The sequence below is a fragment of the Pelophylax lessonae genome (assembly GCF_965119305.1).
Source record: "Pelophylax lessonae genome assembly, chromosome: 4".
Classification (NCBI taxonomy): Eukaryota; Metazoa; Chordata; class Amphibia; order Anura; family Ranidae; genus Pelophylax; species Pelophylax lessonae.
Genome location: NC_138771.1, coordinates 517162062 through 517188288, shown reverse-complemented (window position 1 = coordinate 517188288; position 26227 = coordinate 517162062). Strand labels below are relative to the sequence as shown.

The 26227-nt window shown below is 42.3% G+C and overlaps 1 protein-coding gene across 1 annotated transcript in view; it reads left to right on the top strand.

Moving 5' to 3' along the window:
• AGK (acylglycerol kinase) overlaps window positions 1-26227 on the top strand; it is a 160204-nt gene that overhangs the window by 106766 nt on the left and 27211 nt on the right. Inside the window, exons 9-11 of the mRNA XM_082256998.1 lie at window positions 10591-10660; window positions 18802-18881; window positions 20890-20947. Coding sequence (XP_082113124.1) covers window positions 10591-10660; window positions 18802-18881; window positions 20890-20947 — 208 coding nt within the window. The remainder of the gene's footprint in view (window positions 1-10590; window positions 10661-18801; window positions 18882-20889; window positions 20948-26227) is intronic.

The window sequence follows — 26227 nt, the reverse complement described above, 5'->3', positions numbered from 1 at the left end:
TTGAGTGCTCTGGTAGTCCATTTATTTTTCTTGTCAGTGTGTATCTGCCTGGCTGTACGAGGTATGAGCAAACAAATACACTGAGTCTGCAGGAGTCCTGCATGGTACCCGTGATCTGCTGATCGCAAGTGCAGTGCTTTCCAGGCTCCAAGTAAAAAATATTAAAAATGCAAAATTTTTTACCTGAAAAAAGATGTGCATTTATTTATTTATTCTTAAAGGTGAACCTATTCTTTTAAGAGAAACCTGTCAGCCATGTTATTGCTTTGATGTTGCATTATAGACAGGTATAATAGACACAGGTTAATGCAGCTCTGTGTTCAATAAAGTGGTTGTAAACCTTTAAACTGCAAAATAAGCAAACCTATCCTCGTATATAGTGCACTTGATTTAATCAATCAGTAGAACCTAGTGTGTTTCCTGGCTGCCCTCTTTCCTCAGCAATCTGCATGTGTCACTTCAAGCAGTTCTCTCCAACTCTAGACATTTCACAGTGATGCCCCCCCCCCCCCCATCACACAGAAGGACAGCCTCACTGAGATGACAATGGCATGTTTCCTAGTGACGCTGTGTAGAGGGGGTGTGTCCATTTCCTCCACCACTTAGGTATCAGATTACACTCAGCTGTTGGCTCTGTGCTGTGGAGTGTGTGAAGTCACACACAAATACCATCTGCTGCACGTACTTTAGACGACTCGGGAGTTGAGCGGTCTGCAGTTAAGGCCTCACCCACACTGGCACTGTCAAACCCGCATTTATAAGCATTTAGAGGATATTTCTAAATCCATATAATTGTTTGCGATGGATCTTCCATGGTGCCATTGTGTTTAGGTGCTGCATTTAGAGAAAATAGAATTCTGTATATCTAGGAATTTATTAAACGTATATAAACATGGCTATGCGGTTAAGCCTAAACATTTTTTACCTTAGTGCATTCCCTGTATGAAGGTAAAACATGTTTTGGTAGCAATATCGTTCCCTCACTTCCTCTTATACTTACCTGAGTCTTCACTTGATCTAGCACTGTGCCTGACTGTAGCGGCTCTGTCCTCTCTCTCTGCTCTTACAGGACACAGGGGTAATTAATTGCTGTTAGTCGAATCCTGTGAGGAGGGAACGGGGGGCGGGGCCGAGCCACATTGTGTGTCAGTGGACCCACAGAGTCCGGCTCGGGAGCGAGCCCGCAGGACTGCCCCCATAGGATGCAGTGTTTTATTGGGGCACTCACAGAACAGGATGAGCCAGGAGGGTTGATGGGGGCTCCAGAAGAGAAGGTTCAAGGCTGCTCTGTGGAATTCTATTGCACCGAGCATGTAAGTATAACATGTTTGTTATTTAAAAAAAAAAACTTTCTTGCAATCACTTTAAGATTACATTCAGACCAGCGATTTAGGCTAGTGAAAATTGCAACGGCAGGAATCTTCTGGTTCTTGCTGTTGTGAGTGGCTAGGTGCAAATGTCTGCACATCCAGCAAATACCTGTAGTGATTGTTGCTGGACTCATGCAAAGTGCATGCAGCAGCAATCACCACAGGTAATCGCTGGCTTTGTGGAGAGCCGCAATTAGCCGCAGCCACCGCAACCTGTCTTTATGGTGATTGGGGCCGGCAGCTGAACTTGGCCACTCATAGCCGCAGCACGAATTGAAAGATTTCCGCTACTTTTTTTCAAACCAGCCTAAATCACTGGTATGAATGTAGCTTAAAGCAGAACCATCTAAACACAGGAAAAAGTGATCTAGCAGGCATAAAAGTTGTTCATATTTCCCAGATGTAAATGAGTCCTAAACAGGTACAGCAATGTGGGAGGAATTACTTTATAGTTTATCACCCGAAGCTTGTCATTTCAGTGGGCTAATGTAAAGGTTTATTGCCATCATTAAGGGGCTAATGGTATGGATGCACTACAGTCCTTTCACTTCTTAGAAATAAAAAAAAAAAAAGAAGCTTCGCCCATTTATCAAAAGTGCAGCGCTTCAATGCAAAATAAAATAAATCAATACATAAATACAATAATAAGTAGAAATATTATAGTAGCATAGATTATTAATTAATTAAAGTGCATCAATCAATATGGTGTACCAATATATGCAAAGACCATTTGGTGTGCAAACATGGCGGTCTTAAAGTGCTAGTGCTTAATAAATTTCCAATGTACATTAGAGGATCACTGCATTTCTGGTGACGGAGTGGAGTTGTTTAATATAAAGTACCTCATCATTCAAAATCCATGATGTTAGGTGGCTATCGTCCCAATATAAACACAATGTACAAAAGGAACCCCCTAATTGTTTGGGATACCAAACATCGACAATGGTGAATTGGTATAAAAAAACAGTTTTTATTTGAATCGTATAAAAATGAGAATGACATATCTTAATGTGATCAACACTGATAGCAATACAATACAAAAACGGAAATAATAAAATAATTTTCACGGCCTATGATGGATGGTCATCAAAAATGTATGGAACATCGGTTGAACAATATCTCCAAACACCCGACACGTTTCAGGTATGAACCTTTCTTTAGGGGTCTATAGTATGGAGTTGTACATATTCCTGCATCATATTAATAAGGAAACATTGTTTAACCACTTGCCGACCGCCGCAAGTACATATACTGCGGCGGTCAGCCCCTCACAGGCAAAGTGACGTAGGGGTACGTCACTAGCCTGTGAGGCTCTGGGGAGCGAGGTTGCGCGCTCCCGCTCATTCATGGACCCCCCCGCGCGTGTGCCCGGCGGACCCGATCGTCCGTTACACCGGGAGAAAGGCAGGCGGCTAATGTAAACAAAGCCGCCTGTCATTCTCCCCTGTGTAAAAATAGTGATCATACGGTTCTACTATGTAGGACCGTTGATCACTGTTCTTACAGCTCAAGCCACAGCCAATCACAGTTAGAAACACGCTCCTAGGGACACACTTAACCCCTCCCTCTCAAAAAAAAGTTAACCCCTTCACTGCCAGTGTCATTTTTACAGTAACAGTGCATATGTATAGCACTGATTACTGTAGTAATGTCACTGGTAACCCCAAAAGTGTCAAAAATGTCAGTCAAGGGTCCGATCTGCCACCGCAATGTCGCAATCCCGCAAAAAAAATCACAGATCGCCGCCATTACGCGCTAAAAAAAAAACAACAAAAATGACAAAAATCTTTCCCTTAGTTAGTAAACGCAATAACTTTTGCGCAAACCAATCAAAATACGCTTATTGTGATTTTTTTTTTACCAAACATAGGTAGCAGAAAACAAATTGGCCAAAAATGTAAAAAAATTTTGATTTTTACTTTTTTTGGGGGGGAATTTCATCTAAAAAAAATGTGAAAAATATTGTTATTTTTGCAAAATTGTCGCTCTTTTTTTGATTATAGGGCATGATCAAAAAATCGCACAGGTGATCAAATACCACCAAAAGAAAATGTGGGAAAATAAGGACGTCAAATTCGTTTAGGTACAGCGTTGCACGACCGTGCAATTGTCCGTTTAAAGTCACGCAGTGCCGAATCGCAAAATAGGCCCTGGTCAGGAAAGGGGTAAAATTTTCCGGGGCTTAAGTGGTTAAATCACAACTCTTTTCACATTAACATATGTTGCAAATAATACATCTTCAAGTTACACCGATAGGTTACATACCAATTAGAATATTCTTGGTGACCCAAGAGCCGTGCAAGTTAAAACCAAAGAAGAAAATAGAAAAGGAAAGCCGGGAGACGGATGTAACTCAACTGTACCACACGTGTCAAAATGGGGACATCACTGCCAACGGATGTCAACCAAGAACTCCCGAAGGTCCTCACTAGTAAGTGGGCCAAAAATATTCCTGCAGTCAGAAAGGGCCTTCTAGAAAAAATATTCATATATGCAGTGTATCAGAGCTAGGTTCAAAGACTCAACTGACATAGACTTACTAAATGCTCAAAGTTTTTAAGGGGGATATAATAAGTGGAGTTGTTTTTGCACTTGGGAACACTATTGTAGTGTACCTCACGAAGATTATTTGATGTTGATTTGGGGACTTTATGCATTATTGGACATTTATTAAAGCGGAGTTCAAGCCTGTAAAAAAAAATGTATTATTTATAATATAGATATAAGGTAAACAGATAATGAAGCCTCGTGGCTTCACAGCCTGTTTCCTACTGTGCATGCGCGAGTCACGCTGCGCTTTCTGAATAGATTGCCACGATCGTTGTTCGGCGATCTTATCCAGAAGTTGGAGTGGGTACCTGGTTTTGACTGGTATCCACCCGTTCCCCCCCCCCCCCCCCCAAAAAAAAAAATTGCCAAATGTAGAAGTGGAGGGAGGGAGGGTGCGAAAAAGCACAGCTTCCCCTTTTGCGTGGAGCTCTGCTTTAAGCACTAGCACTCTAAGATTGCTATGTTTGCACACCAAATGGTCTTTACACCATATTGATTGATGCATTTTAATGATTTAAAAATGTATGCTACTTTAATATTTCTATTAATTGTATTTGTGTATTGATTTATTTACTTTGCACTGAAGCGCGCTGCACTTGTTTTGATATATTTTTATGTAAGGTTGGTGCTAGCTGCTGATTCTTCAGCACACACTTTATATATATTTTTACACCACTAGCACCCCCGGACCTCTGGCCATATACAGAACTGTATACTGTACACCAGTGGCTTTACTATACAGTACATATACACCAGTGTCTTTGGAATTACACTAGACTCCTTAACATTGTGAGTGCACTGTCTTGTTTCACAAAACCAAAAATCATCTGAGTTTCCATTATTTCTTATGGGGAAATTCACTTTGATATACTGTATGAGTGCTTTGGATTACAAGCATGCTTCTGGAAACTTAACACTGGACCTCATGCAACTTTGGATTCTGTGCCTCTCCACTCTTTCTCCAGATTCTGGGACCTTGATTTCCAAATGAAATGCAACATTTTCCACAGTATGTGAAGATTTGGGGAGCCATGTCATTCGCTGGTGTTGGTCTGCAGTGTTTTATCAATCCTTTTTTTTTTATTGGTCTTATGTAATATTCTAATTTTCTGAGATACTGACTTTTGGGTTTTTACTAGCTGTAAACTATAATCATCAAAATTAAAAGAAAGAAATGCTTTACATACAGTGCCTTGCGAAAGTATTCGGCCCCCTTGAACTTTGCGACCTTTTGCCACATTTCAGGCTTCAAACATAAAGATATAACATTTTTTGTGAAGAATCAACAACAAGTGGGACACAATCATGAAGTGGAACGAAATTTATTGGATATTTCAAACTTTTTTAACAAATAAGAAACTGAAAAATTGGGCGTGCAAAATTATTCAGCCCCCTTAACCACTTATCGCAAAGTGACGTAGGGGTACGTCGGGTAACTTTGCGGGGTTATACCGGGATGATGCCTCTAGCTAGAGGCATCATCCCGGTACCATGGTTTAGTGCCAATGGTCGGCTTTCCGTCGGTAACGACCTATGCGGCTCAGGAGCCGCTCGATCGTTACCTCCCGGGCGCCTTCCGTGACTTTTAACGGGCCTCCCGTCCCACCAGGAGACCCGAGCACCCAGCCGGCACGTCCGCCGGCTGGATGGAGTCCCGATCAAAGCCGGAAACGGCTTCGATCGGGTCTCCGATGACGTAACCCGGAGGCGGCGTCCATGACGTCACTTCCGGGTTACTGTGCTGCAAAAGGTGGCAAATTTAAAAGACGGCTGTATGCAAAAACGTTGTTTTCTGCGTTTTGCTTACATGGAAGTGTAGTGGAGAAAAAAGAGCTACACTCTAACTCTAAACTGGTAACCGTTAAAAAAATTTAAAAACGTCTCCTATTGAGATTTCTATTGACCGTAGTTTGTCGCCATTCCACGGGTGCGCACAATTTTAAACCGTAACATGTTGGGTATCTATTTACTCGGCATGACATCATCTTTCACAATATACAAAAAAATGGGCTAACTTTACTGCTTAGTATTTTTTAAATGCAGCGAAATTCGATTTTTCCAAAATTTTCCAAAAAATGGCGTTTTAAAGACCGCTGCGCAAATACCGCGTGACAAAAAATATTGCAATGACCGCCATTTGATTCTCCAGAGTCTTTGCTAAAATAATATATATATATAATGTTTGGGGGTTCTAAGTAGTTTTCTAGGAAAAAATACTGATTTTAACTTGTAAACAAAAAGTGTCCGAAATAGGGCTGGGGCTTAAGTGGTTAAGTTAATACTTTGTAGCGCCACCTTTTGCTGCGATTACAGCTGTAAGTCGCTTGGGGTATGTCTCTATCAGTTTTGCACATCGAGAGACTGAAATGTTTGCCCATTCCTCCTTGCAAAACAGCTCGAGCTCAGTGAGGTTGGATGGACAGCGTTTGTGAACAGCAGTTTTCAGTTCTTTCCACAGATTCTCGATTGGATTCAGGTCTGGACTTTGACTTGGCCATTCTAACACCTGGATATGTTTATTTGTGAACCATTCCATTGTAGATTTTGCTTTATGTTTTGGATCATTGTCTTGTTGGAAGACAAATCTCCGTCCCAGTCTCAGGTCTTTTGCAGACTCCATCTGGTTTTCTTCCAGAATGTATTTGGCTCCATCCATCTTCCCATCAATTTTAACCACCTTCCCTGTCCCTGCTGAAGAAAAGCAGGCCCAAACCATGATGCTGCCACCACCATGTTTGACAGTAGGGATGGTGTGTTCAGGGTGATGAGCTGTGTTGCTTTTACGCCAAACATAACGTTTTGCATTGTTGCCAAAAAGTTCGATTTTGGTTTCATTTGACCAGAGCACCTTCTTCCACATGTTTGGTGTGTCTCCCAGGTGGCTTGTGGCAAACTTTAAACGACACTTTTTATGGATATCTTTAAGAAATGTCTTTATTCTTGCCACTCTTCCATAAAGGCCTGATTTGTGCAGTATACGACTGATTGTTGTCCTATGGACAATCTCCCACCTCAGCTGTAGATCTCTGCAGTTCATCCAGAGTGATCATGGGCCTCTTGGCTGCATCTCTGATCAGTCTTCTCCTTGTATGAGCTGAAAGTTTAGAGGGACGGCCAGGTCTTCCTAGATTTGCAGTCGTCTGATACTCCTTCCATTTCAATATTATCGCTTGCACAGTGCTCCTTCGGATGTTTAAAGATTGGTAAATCTTTTTTTATCCAAATCCGGCTTTAAACTTCTCCACAACAGTATCTCGGACCTGCCTGGTGTGTTCCTTGTTCTTCATGATGCTCTCTGCGCTTTAAACGGACCTCTGAGACTATCGCAGTGCAGGTGCATTTATATGGAGACTTGATTACACACAGGTGGATTCTATTTATCATCATTAGTCATTTAGGTCAACATTGGATCGTTCAGAGATCCTCACTGAACTTCTGGAGAGAGTTTGCTGCACTGAAAGTAAAGGGGCTGAATAATTTTGTACGCCCAATTTTTCAGTTTTTTATTTGTTAACAAAGTTTGAAATATCCAATAAATTTCGTTCCACTTCATGATTGTGTCCCACTTGTTGTTGATTCTTTGCAAAAAATTACAGTTTTATATCTTTATGTTTGAAGCCTGAAATGTGGCAAAAGGTCGCAAAGTTCAAGGGGGCCGAATACTTTCGCAAGGCACTGTATATCACTCTTGTGTAACGCATCTATATAAAATAGGAGTTTCCGTTTTTAATATGATTAACTGAAATAAATTAACTTTTGATGATCTAATTTTATGAGATGCACCTGTATGCAGGTCTATATACTCTATATTTTTATTTACACTGTCCACCAAGTAACTGCCGTCTATTTATTATAGGAAAAAAAAGCAGTGTGGAAGCACTCTTCCTCAGCTTATAATAGTTGACAGCGGTGAGAATAGGCACAAACACAGTACACTTTGAAAACCTTGTGCCTAACCTGCAGACCTTTGGCCCTTTTAGTGCATCCCTTGGAACCCCTGAACACAGCAAACAGTATTTCACTGTTGTCATCTGTAGCCCTGGTCCGCTGCGCTGTCTGCTCAGTGCTGCATGAACCGTGCTGTCATTTGGAGGGCCGTAGTCAGCCACACTGTAGCTCTCATTTTCCCTCTCCCTGGCCACCAGTGAGGGGTGCCTCAGCTTAGTTGGGGAGAGAGGGAACATGGCACAGGTATTGAAGAGCTGCACTTGCTGCTAAGGCTTAATGGAGCCCTACCTGCCGCCTGGGACAGCAGTGATTGGCTGTAGTGCAGCTTGGGAAAGGACTGCTGGGAGCCACCTGGAGATATGAGAGATGTATTCCACAGAAGACAGCCTCTATCAAGCTAAGTACTAGATTGGATAACAAGATAGGGTCCCAAGAGGAAAGGAAACAGGAGGAAAAGGAAAGAGAAGCCTGTATTTTTTCATGTGGGAAGTGAATACTGGAGAGGGCTGCTGAGTTGGTGACGTGAGTGTTTGCCATGGTGTCAGAGAGAGACTGGGCTGCCACATCTGTGTAGGGGGCATAGCTGTCTGAGAGATCCAGAAAGCTGGAGAAAAGGGGTTTTGCTGATTCCTCGAGTGTTTGTCACTACAGGGCCCTGAGCTGCCGCCGCCGCCAAGACCGCTGGTTCCTGATGTCAGAGAGCTGGAGGAGTTTTAGTTACATACTGCAAATGAATGAGAGGCCGCAGGCCACAACTTTGTTATCCATTTCAGACTACATAGTGGTTAGAGGCTGCTGGCCACAACTTCTTTATTCACTTCGTAAAGGGACAGTGTCACCTTGCCTTGGGATCCAAGGTATGGGATCCACATAAACCTGAACACTCCAATGCAGGAACTTTTGGCCCCAAGGATTATTAGTACACAGACCAGTGAGAGTGGATTTGGAGAAACTGAAGGAACTGTTAGCTTCTAGTACTGCTTCTTAGTTAGGACCTCCCTAGATTCAGGTTTCAAATGCAGAGACACTTGATCCTACCATTATTGTGTTATATTGTGCAAATCTGTTTTATCTTGTAACTGTTGCCTTTGCCATTTTTATTGTTGCTTTAAAGGGTATGAATCCCAAAAAAATCCTTTCCTTCCACCTTGGTGTGTCAGAGGGTGTGGCATTGCCAAGGGGTGGTGGTGTCTGAATTCAGGGGCCGCATACATCAGCGGCTCCTAGCGGTGTATGCACCACACCTGTAATTGCAGTGATCTCCTATAGCAAGGATATGCAAACTGTGGCCCTCCCAGATGTTGCAGAACTTCAAGTCCCATGAGGCATAGCAAGACTCTGACAGCCACAAGCATGACACCCAGAGGAGGTAGAGGCATGATGGAACTTGTAGTTTTGTAACAGTTAGAGGCCCACAGTTTGCAAATCCCTGTCCTATAGCATATTTGCAGTCTCTGGTAGCAAGCCCTTAGTCCCTGGCCATATCCTGTTGTATGTCTGTAATCCCTGACCGCTTTCTGCGCCATTACATTTACTGAATATAATGTGTCCTTTTGGTGATGTCGGGCCACTTTTACGACCCACCCTTGCTTTAGACTGTTTCTCAGTGATTTTGAGGCTTGGCAGTCACAGACACTAAATAATGCTGTGTTTCTGCTTTAGACAAACAGACAATCAGCTTACTGGCTGACCTTATAGCTTTAGAAATGGAAACTGAGATTATAGGTTTTAGTTAGTAATAGTCTGTCACATTTAACTGGACTTGTTCTATAATGTTAAAGAGGTTTTGGAATTATCTAGGTGGCTTCCTTAATTCTAATGGTCATTTTGTATTTTTATCAGGAGCCACGTAAATGTGGCAACATCTGACTATCACACCTATAGGGGCTTGTCAGACTTCCTCTTTAAATACCATGGGCATTAATAGAGTTATGGCCGGAATACACGATTAGAATATCGGCCAATCATTCGACCACCGACTAATAAAAAAGTGTTCGTTGGTCGAAAACATTGCAAACATACACTGGCCGAATATCGCCCGACCGTTGTCCGCCGACCATCGAAACAGTGTTCAGCGTGATGATGTTCTACAGATTTCAAATGAACGACCTTAACACCAATGTATTGAATATCGTTCATTCGCAAACGAGACGACCAAATTTTTCGTCTTTTTCAAACTGTATTTTTCGTTCACAATATCGATATTGGTCATTGATGACTGGGCATTAATGAGTAGAATATCGGCCGATCGTTCGCTGAACGGAAATTTTCGGCCGATTTTCTTATTGTGTATTCCGGCCATTAGTCTTCCTTATGCAGGGGTATTGGCTGTGCAGGCAATTCAAGTTCCTTAAAACCAAACTGGTCAAACAATGTCTTTATGGAGCTAGATTTGTGCACAGGGGCACAGTAATGCTGGAACAGAAAAGGGACTTCCCTAAACGGTCATCACAAGGTTGAAAGTGCACATTTATCTAAAAAGTCTTTGTATGCTGTAGCAATAACAGAACCCTTTACTGGAAGCAACTGAACTGATTATGGAGAGGTGTCCATATACCTTTCACCATCATTTTGTAAGAGGAATTTTACTATTAATGTCAGTATATTGGGATTTATCACTGGAGAACTCGCCTTTCTTCTAAATGTTAGCACTTTATACAGGCTCAATCTCCACTTTGCCATTTTGCTGGCTTTCCTGCTCTTAATACCTTTTTTCTTTCAGAAACATCTCGGAAGCCACACTTGCCATTCTGAAGGGGGAGACCGTTCCTCTTGATGTGCTACAAATAAAAGTAAGTGAGCAGAAAAACTGGAAAAATGCAAATATAATCACATTATTTTAAGAAAAGCTGCTGACGGGTATAAAGTGAAGGCACCTAGAAATGCTTCCTGAGAGGGCAGGCAAGCTTTCACACTACCTGGAAATGCTGAAGGTTTCTCAGATCTCTGTTTGCTTATTCACGTGACTGACACCTTCATCTTTTATTAAGTTTTTTTTTTAATATAAAATACATAAAAAAGAGATCATAGAAAATCCCTTCCTAACAACCCTCCCTTCCTCCCTCAAAAACCTAGAAAACCATTAGAAAAATAAAATATTTAACTGCAAAATAAACAGTTGCTGGTATACACAATAGAGTCACAACAACCAACTTTTACCATATAGCACGATCTCACAAAAATAGTAAATTTTTGTTGTAAGCTATTATTGTTCAAATATTATAGTGGTTTTAGTTGTCTCATTATTCAACTCACAAGGAAGACATATCCAGATTAAACATGCATAACATCCCTCAATCCAAAATATAGATATGTAATGCACCATAATCCTCTGTAAAGAGAGTACTTGAAATACTGACCACTACTGGGTTTTGTGTAGTTTGGTGATAAAAAAAGTTAGTAAGGTCCACAGAATTAGGCAAGGAGCCAATCAAAAATTCGAAAGCTAGGTGCCATTCCCTGCGCTGAGAAGTGTATCAGTTCCTGTATTTAGGACATTTAACGAATATTTGTGTAGAATGGGACATCTGTAAAGCATGTGGATAACAGTGCCAGGTGAATCCCTGCACCTCTGACAGCAGGCATCCAGGCATCGCCCAAACTGGAATAGTTTCTGAAATGTGTGATATGATGTATGACGCAACAAAGGCTGCGCTAGCTTTTGTGATAGGGAGATTAGGACTGACTTTAAAATGTATTTCCACTGCTCATCCGTTAAATCTCCCAGATCCCCTCTGTCCAACGTGCACTACATGGAGAGGTCTACATCACCATCCAGTGCTTCTAGGTGTATACTAGTGCATAATTCTGTGATTAGTCCCTTAGTAGAGATGGCACTTGCTGAGGTTTTGTTCTAAACTGGGTAGGTAAAGCGTGTCTCAGTTGCAAATATTGATAAAAGCCTGGATTCAGCAGGGAGTATTCATTTTTTTAAGTTCTGAAAGGATTTCAATATAGAAGTACAGTGCCTTGAAAAAGTGTTTATACTCTTGAAATTTTCCACATTTTGTCATGTTTCAACCAAAAACGTAAATGTATTTTATTGGGATTTTATGTGATAGACCAACACAAAGTGGCACATAATTATGAAGTGAAAGGAAAATGATAAATGTTTTTCAAAATTGAGTGACATTTTTGCCTATTCTTCTTTGCAAAATAGCTCAAGCTCTGTCAGATTGGATGAAGAGCATCTGTGAACAGCAATTTTCAGTCTTGCCACAGATTCTCAATTGGATTTAGGTCTGGAATTTGACTGAGCCATTCTAACACATGAATGTGCTTTGATCTAAACCATTCCATTGTAGCTCTGGCTGTATGTTTAGGGCCATTGTCTTGCTGGAAGGTGAACCGCCGCCCCAGTCTCAAATCTTTTAAAGACTCTAACAGGTTTTCTTCTAAGATTGCCCTGTATTTGGCTCCATCCATCTTCCCATCAACTCTGACCAGGTTCCCTGTCCCTGCTGAAGAAAGGCATCCCCACAACATGATGCTGCCACCACGTTTCACGGTTGAGATGGTGTATTCAGGGTGATGTGCAGGGTTAGTTTTCCGCCACACATAACGTTTTTCTTTTAGGCCAAAAAGTTAAATTTAGGTCTCATCTGACCAGAGCACCTTCTTCCACATGTTAGCTGTATCCCCCACATAGCTTCTCGCAAATTGCAAATGGGACTTCTTATGGCTTTCTTTTAATCCGACATCCACTTGAAGTATAAGGATCGCGCCCAATATCCACTTTCAAAGACACTCCTCAACAGGATCAGGCTAGGGTAAATGAAGCTCCCCAAGAGCCAACATAATACTCATAATGTAGTATATTTAATATGAATGCATGTACATAAAAAAACACGATGTAAAACTTCTTACATAGAAAGCCGCTGCCAACCCGGGATCGTACAGCAGCGTCACGTCAGCACAAGTAGCTCCTCCCCGGCGCATTCCGTCCAATAGGACATTATTGAGGGGTCCTCTAGTGTCGACGTCCGCCATCCTTTTGTACCTTCTCAAGAAGCATGCCCTCGCAAGGCAATTATAGAGCAAATCTGAAAAACTGAAGTTATCTTTTCGCAATCTTGCCGCAGATGGGGAACCAGAAGTAGTACTTCCGCCATTTTGTTTTAGGTCAGGAAACCGGCAATGGTAATTCCTCCATTTTGCTGAGGGCTTCATGGGGAAAACTTGTATAAACTGAAAGGCGCTAGCACCATCGTCCTGTGATTGGGGGGGGGGGGGGGTTGCACAACAGTGTTTCCTACTAGGAATTCAGATTACATCCGCCCAATTAAAAATTATATAATGAATGCATTTATCCTCATGCAAAGGCATTAATTAAACATATATTTTTGCAATGTATTCTGACTATGAGAGGGCGATGTCGATCCACTACTTACAAATATATACACTATATTGTTAAAAGTATTGGGACGCCTGCCTTTACTTGCACAAAAACTTTAATTGCATCCCAGTCCATAGGGTTCAATATTGAGTTGGCCCACCCTTTGCAGCTGTAACAGCTTCAACTCTTCTGGGAAGATTTAGGAGTGTGTCTATGGGAATGTTTGACCATTCTTCCAGAAGCGTATTTGTGAGGTCAGGCACTGATGTGGGCGAGAAGGCCTGGCTCGCAGTCTCTGCTTTAATTCATCCCAAAGGTGTTCTATCAGGTTGAGGTCAGAACTGCAGGCCAGTCAAGTTCCTCCAAACTCTCTCATCCACGTCTTTATGGACCTTGCTTTGTGCACTAGTGCGCAGTCATGTTGGAACAGGAAGGGGCCATCCCCAAACTGTTCCCACAAAGTTGAGAGCATGAAATTGTCCAATGTGTCTTGGTATGATGACGCCTTAAGGGTTCCCTTCACTGGAACTTAAGGGGCCAAGCCCTACCGCTGAAAAACAACCCCACACCATAATCCCCCCTCCACCAAATGATTTGGACCAGTGCGCAAAGCAAGGTCCATAAAGACATACAGTGGGTACGGAAAGTATTCAGACCCCCTTAAATTTTTCACTCTTTGTTATATTGCAGCCATTTGCTAAAATCATTTAAGTTCATTCTTCTTCCTCATGAATGTACACATAGCACCCCATACTGACAGAAAAACACAGAATTGTTGACATTGTTGCAGATTTATTAAAAAAGAAAAACTGAAATATCACATGGTCCTAAGTATTCAGACCCTTTGCTCAGTATTTAGTAGAAGCCCCCTTTTGATCTAATACAGCCAGGAGTCTTTTTGGGAAAGATGCAACAAGTCTTTCACACCTGGATTTGGGGATCCTCTGCCATTCCCCCTTGCAGATCCTCTCCAGTTCTGTCAGGTTGGATGGTAAACGTTGGCGGACAGCCATTTTTAGGTCTCTCCAGAGATGCTCAATTGGGTTTAAGTCAGGGCTCTGGCTGGGCCATTCAAGAACAGTCACGGAGTTGTTGTGAAGCCACTCCTTCGTTATTTTAGCTGTGTGCTTAGGGTCATTGTCTTGTTGGAAGGTAAACCTTCGGCCCAGTCTGAGGTCCAGAGCACTCTGGAGAAGGTTTTTGTCCAGGATATCCCTGTACTTGGCCGCATTCATCTTTCCCTCGATTGCAACCAGTCATCCTGTCCCTGCAGCTGAAAAACACCCCCACACACATGATGCTGCCACCACCATGCTTCACTGTTGGGACTGTATTGGACAGGTGATGAGCAGTGCCTGGTTTTCTCCACACATGCCGCTTAGAATTAAGGCCAAAAAGTTATATTTTGGTCTCATCAGACCAGAGAATCTTATTTCTCACCATCTTGGAGTCCTTCAGATGTTTTTTAGCAAACTCCATGCGGGCTTTCATGTGTCTTACACGGAGGAGAGGCTTCCATCGGGCCACTCTGCCATAAAGCCCCGACTGGTGGAGGGCTGCAGTGATGGTTGACTTTCTACAACTTTCTCCCATCTCCTGACTGCATCTCTGGAGCTCAGCCACAGTGATCTTTGGGTTCTTCTTTACCTCTCTCACCAAGGCTCTTCTCCCCCGATAGCTCAGTTTGGCCGGACGCCCAGCTCTAGGAAGGGTTCTGGTCGTCCCAAACGTCTTCCATTTGAGGATTATGGAGGCCACTGTGCTCTTAGGAACCTTAAGTGCAGCAGAAATCTTTGTAACCTTGGCCAGATCTGTGCCTTGCCACAATTCTGTCTCTGAGCTCTTCAGGCAGTTCCTTTGACCTCATGATTCTCATTTGCTCTGACATGCATTGTGATCTGGAAGGTCTTATATAGACAGGTGTGTGGCTTTCCTAATCAAGTCCAATCAGTATAATCAAACACAGCTGGACTCAAATGAAGGTGTAGAACCATCTCAAGGATGATCAGAAGAAATGGAAAGCACCTGAGTTAAATATATGAGTGTCACAGCAAAGGGTCTGAATACTTAGGACCATGTGATATTTCAGTTTTTCTTTTTTAATAAATCTGCAACAATGTCAACAATTCTGTGTTTTTCTGTCAGTATGGGGTGCTATGTGTACATTCATGAGGAAGAAGAATGAACTTAAATGATTTTAGCAAATGGCTGCAATATAACAAAGAGTGAAAAATTTAAGGGGGTCTGAATACTTTCCGTACCCACTGTATATAGAACACCTTTGAGATGAATTAGAGGGGAGACTGCAAGCCAGGTCTTCTCCTCCAACATCAGTGCCTGACCTCACAAATGGGCTTCTGGAAGAATGGTCAAATATTCCCATTGACACACTCCTAAACCTTGTATAGCCTTCCCAGAAGAGTTGAAGCTGTTATAGCTACAAAGGGTGGACCAATTCAATATTGAACCCTACGGACTAAGACTGGGATGCCATTAAAGTTCTTGTAAAGGCAGGTGTCCCAATTCTTTTGACAATATAGGGTATAAACCCATAAAAGCACATACTGAAAGACAACCAGTAATCTAAGTAGTAAATCTAATACCAAACGTCTATATATAGCCATCAGAACAGAATCTAGATGTCATATAACATTCAAAGACATCCAGAGAAAATAAAAAATATAAACTATATATTAAAAAAAAAAAGCTATTTTCTGTCAATAAAATAGTTGATGCCCCAATCTGTGTTATGGCCATAAGGAGAGTATATTTTAAGCTCATATATCCAACACATTTCAAGCTTAGAAACATCTCAATTCTTATTACAGCCCTTCCAATGTGGTTTTAACTTATCAATATCTATAAATTTGATGTCCTTGGGGTTTATTCCATGGACTCTCCTGAAATTGGCTGGGCTGAATCATAGCCTTTCCCACTTTAAGTGACAATTACTTAGTCATGCAACACTATCCAAATTAAGTTTTTATAATTTTTTTATGACAGAGCTTTCTTTTGGTGGTATTTATCACCAATGTTTTTTTGTTTGTTTTTTTTTTTTTTGCTACATAAACAAAAAGACCAACATTTTTTTTTTTTTTAAAGGTTTTTCTTCATTTCTGTTATAAAAAGTTGCAAATCTATAATTGTACTTTTGTAAAGTTTATTCTGCTACATTTCTTTTGTTAAAATAACCCAAATCAGTGTATATTGTTTAGCCTGTGTTAAAGTCATAGACACTACAAACGATGGTATATACCTTTGAAAATTGATCAATCCTGATACACTGACAGCCTCAAATCTTGAGGTCCTAAAACACGAGGACAGTACAAATACCCCCCAAATTACTCTTTTTTGGAAAGTACACAGTCCAAGATATTTTAATATTTTTTTGAAGTTTTATTTTTTTTTCTCACAATTTTGGGAAAATGAAGAAACTAAACAAAATGCATTGTCATTTAACAAATTATCTTTCATACACAGCATAGGTATACTTGCAATTACACCCCAAACATATTATGCTGTGCCTGGGTATGGGGCTACCACATGTGTGAAACTTTTTCACAGCCTAGATCAGTGGTTCTCAACCAGGGCGCCAGGATTCTCCAGCTTTAGAGATGAGCCAGATCGACACCCCCATCACCAGCTTTTCTGCCATCTGCCCCAGATTCTGAGTTAATAGACAGAATTAATTGTCTGCCCAAAACGGCCTTCCTTGCTGAGAATGTCCCGAGAGATGTTTTTAATGCAGGTGCATTTTTACCATACCAAAGATCAGTTCATAATGGCATTCCGTAAGAACACACAACCACCTGCCAAATATACTGCAACCCAAATCTTCGCAGACCTATTTCAATACACCATGCAAAAAATGTAAAGCTCTGGTGCCTATCACTAAGGCTCTGCAAAACACAGCATAGTGTATCGCTGGGGATACCCCACCAGGCTGACTATTATACAAATGAGGTTGGAGGGTGGTAAAACCTTATGGTTGAGCCACGATTTTTCAGAGGCAGCAGTCAGAGTATACAAATGCTGCAACTGTGATGCTTTCCTTCGCATCTGTGGCAGGATCTATACCCCCTGTTTCCCACCAGTTGCAACCCATTAAATTTAGTGAGGGTGCTTGTGCACGATCCAAGGGGTTAAAGCAGGTGGTGAGGAGGCTATACAATGCCTTCTCACTGCCTGTCAGATGCTTTCCGAAGAGTGACAGATGGCTCTTCAGAGACCATCACACATGTGAACAAGTCCTTATAGTGACAGTATGACTGGCATGGCAGTGATCAGGGACAATGGGACGGGTATGCAGTAAGCAGGGACTCTGTAACTGGTGTGGTGGTGACAGTGATTAGGGACACTGGCAACACTTGGTGACATTTGTACTGCTGTGGCGTTGGTCATAGACAATGGTTGGTGGCACTGACATACAGTGATATGAGAGTAGCCAGCCATTTCCATGATTACCACATGAGCAGTACAATGCCACCCATGTGACAATGCTTTGGTGAAAGTAAGTTAAAAAAAAAAATGTAATTTTTTTAACAAATTATTATTATTTCTTTGGCTGCATACTGTCACCAGAGCAGTGCAGTGTCATCATAGTTACACTTTACTGCCCTGGGGGGAGGAGGAGGTTATTGGGATTATTTTTTTTTTTTTTGCACTGTGATTGGTTATACAGCCATGACTGCTGTATAAGCAATAATTTTGAACACTGTTCGGCTCTTGAGTACTACTGTGATAGCTGTGAATTGGCCATGGGTATCACAAGGTACAGGGCCACAGATTGGCCCTGTACCATGTGATTGCTGTGACCAATCACAGTGATAACAGTAATAAACAAGGACGTCATAAAAGACGGCCTTGTTTACTACTAGCATTGTGAGCACCCCAATCACATGGTACCAGAGCCAATCACAGCAGCCCTGTACACCTCTGTCTCGCTCCCTCACTGTGCTATTGCTTCATTAAAGCATTTTGGGAAATACCAGTTCTTTTTGGTATGGGGCAACATGTGACATTTAGGATGCAGTGCTGGAACCTGACACCCAATGAAAGAACGCACCTGGGGAAAGGTGGGTAAAGGTAGGTCAAGGGGGGCTTTTAGAAGAGACTCTCAGTTGACACTGAATATGGGCAGATTTTTTAAAATCTACCATAACTGATGGTCATGCAACAATACCAGACTTTACCAGCAGGAGGCATACTAGGTGTAATCTGAGATTGCAGCTTCTCATCCTTGCATTACTGAGAAGCATAAGCAAGCTTGTAAGGAGATGTTTGAGGCCACTTAGCTTCTCTGTAGCAGTAAATTAAGTTAAATAATTGTGTTTATCCATCCAGCTCAGCCTTTTACCCACTTCTAATTTTAATTCAATATATATAATAGTAGTTGTATTGATCTGAAGGAAGGTGAGTAAGAAAAGTCCAGAGAAAACAATCACGTCTCATTAGGTAAAATAAATGTGTGGTGACTGAATACACTAATCACTGCGGTGCCTGGATTCATGGACCATCACTCACCGCAAGGAGTGGAAAGTGTTCTTGTCCTGGCTAGTAGCTCTCGCTGTCAGTTCTGACATGACTCTCTTTCTACAGGGAGAACAGGATCAGCCTGTATTTGCACTGACCGGCCTGCGATGGGGAAGCTATCGAGATGCAGCATGGACATCTACAAAGTAAGTTCACTAAATGCACCTGCATACACAGACATAAATTCTCACATGACTAAAATGATTGTACTAAAGTTGTTCAAGAACCAGATTAAGGGCCAGTTTACACCAGAACATGGTGCTGCGCGAAACCTGCGTTTGGTGCAAGTTTCTGCCACCGCATCCAGAATGCACTGTAGATGTGATCTGTAGCAGGTGTCAATAGTAAGCTAATGACACCCCAAACTCAGGTTGTAAATGCAGTGCATTTGCCTGCACCGGATTGCATTGTACAAAAGTACCATGTGATCCGATTGCAGTGCATTTCTAAAAGTAGTGTATGTACTACTCTTAGTGCGGTGTGTTGTTACCCTATTCAAAATAAATGGGCTAAAATCACAGCACCCAGAACTGCATGTAAATCGCAAAGAAATGCGCAAGCGAGTTCCTGTTAGATTCCTGACGGTGTGAACCGGTCCCAAAGGATCTAAATCTCAAAAGTAAAAGTATGTGAAGGTTATACATTTAAAGTACAAGCTCACTTTTGTTTTAAAAATCCCCCAGCCCCCCTCCCCCTCCCAAGACCCTTTAGGTCCATACTAATCTCCTCTGATATATACTGCCTTCAGCCCTGTCTGCAGCTTGGCCTGTAAAAACCTGATGCCTATAATAGGACATGCTCATATTGCAAGTGCAACATCCTCTTTAAAGCGGAGTTCCAGCCAGTTCCAGCATTTTTTTTTTTTTAAATCACCCCCGTGATGGTCGCCAAATATGTATTTGAAATCGGCATATGCTGCATGTGCTAAAGTTTTCCGTGTCATTAAAAGTGTTAGTACTCACTGTAGCCTTCTGATCCAGCAAGTGTCCATCCTGAGTGTGGGCATCTGAAGCCCACTAGGAGTTTCTTCCGGGATAAGGTGCTGCTGGCTACCCAGCAAGCACCTCCCGATCTCGCGCATGTGCAGTGGGACATTATCACGGCCGTAGCCTAGCCAAGCATCGCGTCATTTATGCTTTAGAAGTAATGCAATGCTAGTCGCGGAGGATGCCCATTGGCTCCTGGTATTGCTTACACTGGTATCCCAGGAGCCATTGGGAAAGAGGATATGACGTACTGCGCCGCGGCCGGGTTTGGACGGAAGTGGATGTTTTTTAGAAGAAAAGTTACTATATATATATAAAAATAAAAAAAAGACACTATCCAAAAGGGAATGGCGGAGTGATCAGCAGCACATGCATATTTAGATGCAAATTAGGGTGGAACTCCGCTTTAAGTGTTATAGGACGTTAGTAATCATAGTGTACAGTAAGTTTGTAGCAAGTCACAATGTAAGAGGCTGACGCAAGGGATGATCTTTGTCATACATAAGTGAGCACAGCTAGGAACTCCACGGACACCATCTTTAAAGCAGCCCATAGATGATTCAGTTTTCTTTTGTTCAACCAGTGGGTTGACTTGTTCCCCCATCCACACATTCAAAAAGGTTGTGAGAATCCTCCTCACTGAGCTATTGTATTCTGACAGCGAGGAGACTTCCCTACCTTCAGAATACACTGAGCTACATTGCAGGCTGTAGCCTGCACTGCTAATTGAGAAGGGAAAATCCATCTGTAGATCGACTTCTGTACAACTTCCCTACCCATACATTGATCAAAATTCGGCCGGTCCCTGCCAAACTGTTTAAATTTCTGTCCATGTATGGTTGGCTTAAGTCGGTATCTCTTTCTGTGGACCATACTCGAACAAAGATGGTGTCAGCTTTATGGAGGGAAAAAAGATGTGCATAGCTCCATTTATAAATAATGTAAACTCTTTAAAAAGTAAAAGCATTTTTTAAATACTTTGTTTGAAAACTGGCAATATATTTAATGTATTAGAAAGGTTGAAAGAAACAGCAGTGGAGTTAAGCATGAAATAGTCCATTTGACTTGAATAACCTATTTTCTGTTCTTTGCTGTTAACATACAGTGTGGGGGTGTCTGTAATTGTTCCCTCTTTGTTAATCACGGTCTGCTCTCATTCCTTTTACAGATATTGGTATTTGGGGCCATTGAAGACCAGGGCAGCTCATCTCTTCAGCACACTGAAGGTATCTAGGACAACATGGTCTCAGGTGGCCATTAAAACTATATAGCCATAGAGAACGTGGCCAGTGGGCCAAACTTCCATTAGTGTTCGAAGTCTGACAGCGTAAATGCTTTTCTGGTGTGTTTGCTAAAACAACTGCAGAAGACACAATCAGTAGGATTCCATTTGTCACATGTTTGCCTCTCCAGTATACTAAAATCTGATTGTTTGTGATGGGCTTACTTTGCACATTCTCGTTGCCCTGTTTTCCTCCCTGGTAAAACTGAACTCCAGGCAAACAGCTGGATACAAAGCTAAATACATAGAAGGAATACATACTTGGGAGCTCTTTTGGATTAGCATTTCTTTTCATCCGGTCCAGAAATTTGCACACTTTGTCACACAGCACGGCGCTGTCTAGCAAGGAAGGTGACCTGAACTTTCTCTGCTTCAGTTTCGTATTTATTTGCAAGTCTCCTCTCACCCCCACCCCCCCTCCCCGGATCTGGACAATGAAAGAGAAGAAGTAGGGTGATGAGCTCATTTCTGTGTGACTCTACTCTCCCCATCTTTGGGCTTGCACTGTTGCACACCTGGATGGCTCATAGTGCTTCTGTCAACTTCTCCTCTCTCAGCTCTACTTTGAAGGGAACTTAAAGAAGCTGATACTGGGGCCAAATTCAGATACATACATTACTTGTTATTAAAAATGCGTTTAACCGATTTGCTGCCAGGGCCATTTTTGTATTTTTTGCACGTTTAAAAAAAATATATTTTAAGCCTGAAGATATAACCCCCAAAAAAGTTATATTTTTCTGAAAGCAGAGACTCTAGAATAAAATGGTGGTACTTCCAATTTTTATCTCCCATATTAGCACAATGGTTTATCAAGCACAAAATGTCAGTAAAAAATACATACATTTGCAGAAGGAGATCAGGCAGTATGTCCAGGGAGGATGCGCAGAGATTTACAAATTGGAATATTTGCAAGAGAAGAGTACAGAGGGTGTTATGGAGGTCCAGTAAATGGACCTGCTAAAATTGAAGCCGTCTGGCAGTTGAATTGGGGACAATGGAGGTTAAAAAGTAGGCAACACAAGTTAATTAGGTTCTTAGCAAGGACTCTGTCATGGAGTACAGAGACTAGTGAAGGCTGTGCTGTGGACATGGGAAATGGGACAAGGCTCAGTTGTTTGGGATTGCTTAAGCAGGAAATAGGGCAGTGGAGCTGGGATTGCCACTGGACTAGAATCAGTGGAGACTGGGCACAGGGGGGTTAATGCATATGCACTGGGCATGAAGTAAAGATTACACATATGCTTAGAAGAATTGGAGATAAGTGGTGAATGCACCTGAGCTGGAACTGGGTGCTAAGGGTTTAATACTTATATTCTGTGGATAGGTTACTGAGGGGTTAATGTAAACAGACACACTAAATGTCCATCTCTGAGGAGTTATTGTGCCTGCTCATGAAGCACATGTCATACATTCTAGATGGGTCACTGAGGGATTAACCCCTCTTCTGATGTGATCAATTGCTGAGAGGTTAATGCACATGCACTGCAGACTGGTAACTGATGGCTTAATGCACATACAGTATACTGCAGTCTGGCCACTGATGGGTCACTGCAGACTGGTAACTGATGGCTTAATGCACATACAGTATACTGCAGTCTGGCCACTGATGGGTCACTGCAGACTGGTAACTAATGGCTTAATGCACATACAGTATTCTACAGTTTGGACTTTGTGTACTGAAAGGACATCTCACTACAGATATGGACAGTGATGTGCATTTGCAGGGAGCAGGATACAATGAAAAAAAATGTGTATCCAAACATGCACATACACAATTCTGTTATGAGAGGGAAGGGGAACGGAGACTGTGGCTCAACTGAGCTTCTCTCTGTGTTATCAATCTCCAGACAGTGTTTGAGCTCAGTGTGCAATGTCTGTAGGATGACAAGGACAGTGTTCAATATCTAGTTTGTGTGGTGGGAGTGTGTGACTACAGACCGAGGAGTCTCTCCAGGACAAACTGGAGGGTTTCTGCTGGAGAAGGGATACAGAGGAAAGACCAATGTGCAGTGGGTATAGAAAGGAACCCCCCCCCCCCCTGGAAAATAAACACATTGTTGCTTTGCAGCCTGAAATAAAGACACAGTTACTGTTTTATCCAGTTGGAATATGTCTCTACTAACTTTGCACATCTAGATTTTGCAATATTTTCCCACTCTTTGCAGAACTGCTCAAGTTCAGTTAAACTGCAGTCTTCAAGTCATTCTTCAGATTTTCAACAGGGTTTAAGTCTGGGCTCTGACTAGGCCATGCAAGGACATTCACCTTTTTCTCCTTCGACCACTGTGGTCATTTTTGCTGTGTGCTTTGGGTCATTGTCATGTTGGAAGGTAAACCTTCTTTCCATTGACCACTTTCTGGCAGAGGGCAGCAGGGATTTGATGATATTTCGCCCTGTTTATTTATCCTTCTATCCTGACAAGTGCTGCAGAGAAACACCAGGATAACAGGATAATACCACCTCCATGCTTTACTGTACATATTGTGTTATTAGGTGGTGAGCTGTATTGGATTTATGCCAGACCTATCATTTGGTGTTGAGGCCAAATATAATTAAATTTTAGTCTCATCTGACTATAACACCTTTTTCTATGTGACCTCAGAATCGTCAAGGTATGTTTTGGCAAAGATCAGTCATGACTGCTTGTGGCCTTTCTTGAGGAGTGGCTTTTTTCTTGCAACCTTCCCATACAAGCCAGAATTTGTGATATTGTTGTCACATGCACACAAAGAACACTAGTTATCATAAATTACTGCAACTGCTTCAGAGTTGCTGTAGGCCTCTTGGTAGCCTCTTTGACCAGTTTCCTCCTGGCTCTTTCATCCAGTTTGGAGCGACATCTTGGTCCAGGGAGGGTCTGTGTTGTACCAAATACCTTCCACTTCTTAATAATTGACTTCACTGTGCTTCTAGGCATTTTTAGCTTATATGGCTTATATGTACAATTTACCTCTATTCTCTACCAATTTCCCACCAATAACCTTTTGATTGCAGGGGATTTTAATATGCTTCCTAACCCTTCTCTCGATAAGTTGTCCTCAGATACTGCTAAGGAATCAGCCCTTTCCGGATGGGCGACTCTCTTTGGGCTGACGGATGTATGGAGGTGGAAGCACCCTACAGACCAGGTCTTTACCTGCCATTCTGTTTCCTGTAACACAATGTCTCGTATTGACCTAATTTACGCTAGTGGCAGTGTACTCGCTAAGATCCAAGAGGTTTCTGTGTTTCCCGGCGGCATATACGATCATTCATCAATTATGTGCCGCTTGCAACTATAACCCCCCTAAACCCAATCAGAAAGACTTTGGCGCTTGTCTAGGTTCTGCGTATCGGATGTCCCTATCGAATTTACAATGGCCAAATTGATCAGGGAGTACTGGTTGGTGAATGATAATTCTACCTCCCCGGACAATGTCTGGGATATATTAGAGGGTACTATCAATCCTCTATCTCTAAAGCCCATAGAGATGCTGCCATTACCCTGGCGGAGGCTGAGCCCAAGGCACAAATGCTTGAGTCCCAATACGTTCTCACATCCAATCCTATTCCTTACCAGATATGCAAGCGGCTTATCGTGAGGTGATGCTTCTTAGTGTTGCAAAGGCAAAAAAAACATCAACTGGCTCAAACACAGTGCATCTTTGAACAGGGGGAAAAGATGGGTAGATTTCTTGCATAGATATCTATGGAACAGTCGCCTTTAGCCACTATAGCATGCCCTAAAGATGGTCGTGGCATTCCGGTGGTAGACCCGGTTGGTATAAACACCTACTTTGTCTCATGTTATACTGAATTGTGCTTCTCTAGAGCACAATACTTGAATGAGGAGTTAAATTTCTTTTTGGATCAAGTGACTTTTCCTGTTCTTGCCCCCTCAGCAAGAGAACGATTGGATGGCCAGATTACTCTAAAGAAGGTTCAGCAGGCGTTGAGGTCTTTACAGTCCACAGAAAACTCCTGGAGTGGATGACTTTCCTCCGGAGTTTTATAAGCAATATGTAGAGGATGTGCACCTAGGCTACATAAGATGTTGGTTTGAACCTTGAAGGAGGGTAGTCTCCCACCTTCCATGGCTCAGGCAATCATTGTGATGGTTCCTAAGTCCGGGAAGGATCCGGAGCTGTGTACGTCTTACCAACCCATCTCTTAACACAGTCACAAAAATCCTAAGGTCCTGGCCAAGAGACTTAATGAGGTTACACTCCCCTTAATCCATTAAGATCAAACCGATTATATACCAGGTAAGGGAACGGATATTAACCTTCGGAGATTGTATACGGTCCTGGCCTCTACCGATGGTGTTGCCCGATCCGGCGTTGTGTCCTCCCTGGATGCTGAAAAAGCTTTTGATTCCGTGGGAGGTCCTGTGACGGTTTGGATTTGAGCCTACACTTATTTCTTGGATACGGCTGTGTACAGATACCCGCTGGCCAGGGTACATACAGGGACTACTCTTTCCCCTCACTTTCTTCTCCATAGAGGGACTAGACAAGGGTCCCCACTGTTCCCTGGGCTTTTTGCCTTGGCAATAGAACTTATGGCTGTTTTATTACGGTCCTCATCTGAGGTACCGGGCATAACCATAGGTCCCTTCCAAGAAAGGGTCTCGTTGTACGCTGATGATGCCCTATTGTACCTCAGGGATGAGAATGCTTCTTTGGGGGCGGCTTTGTCAGTTATTGATAACTTTGGGCATTATTCAGGCGTGTGTATTAGCTAGGGGAAATCTGTTCTATTTCCTCTTCACCCCTTAGCTGATCCCTCACAGGCAAATACACAGCTGCAGAGAGTGTTCCAATTCCAATATCTGGGAGTTGAGAGTGATCTTGGGCAATTTATTCCCCTCAATTTAAACCCTGTGGCCTCCCTTCTGAATCAGAGATGCGCTGTCTGGAAGTCTCTACCCCTCATCCCAGAAGAACGTGTTAACCTATACTGAATGCAATTTTTAGGAGACTTGATAGTAGGGATCGAACAATATCGTTTTATTCGTTACCGATATTTTGGCCATTGCATATCAGTATCGGCCGATATTTTGAACATTTAAAGTTTTGCAAAATAAACACAATTTTCGACACATCTGTTACTGAACATGTTAATGTTTGTATATTAACATTTTTAACATTAGGGGCTCGTTCTTCACACCTTAACTGCATGAAAACTGATAGGAACTGCAGGGACATCAGTTTCACATCATCTGATTGTAAATAAACTGCTCCA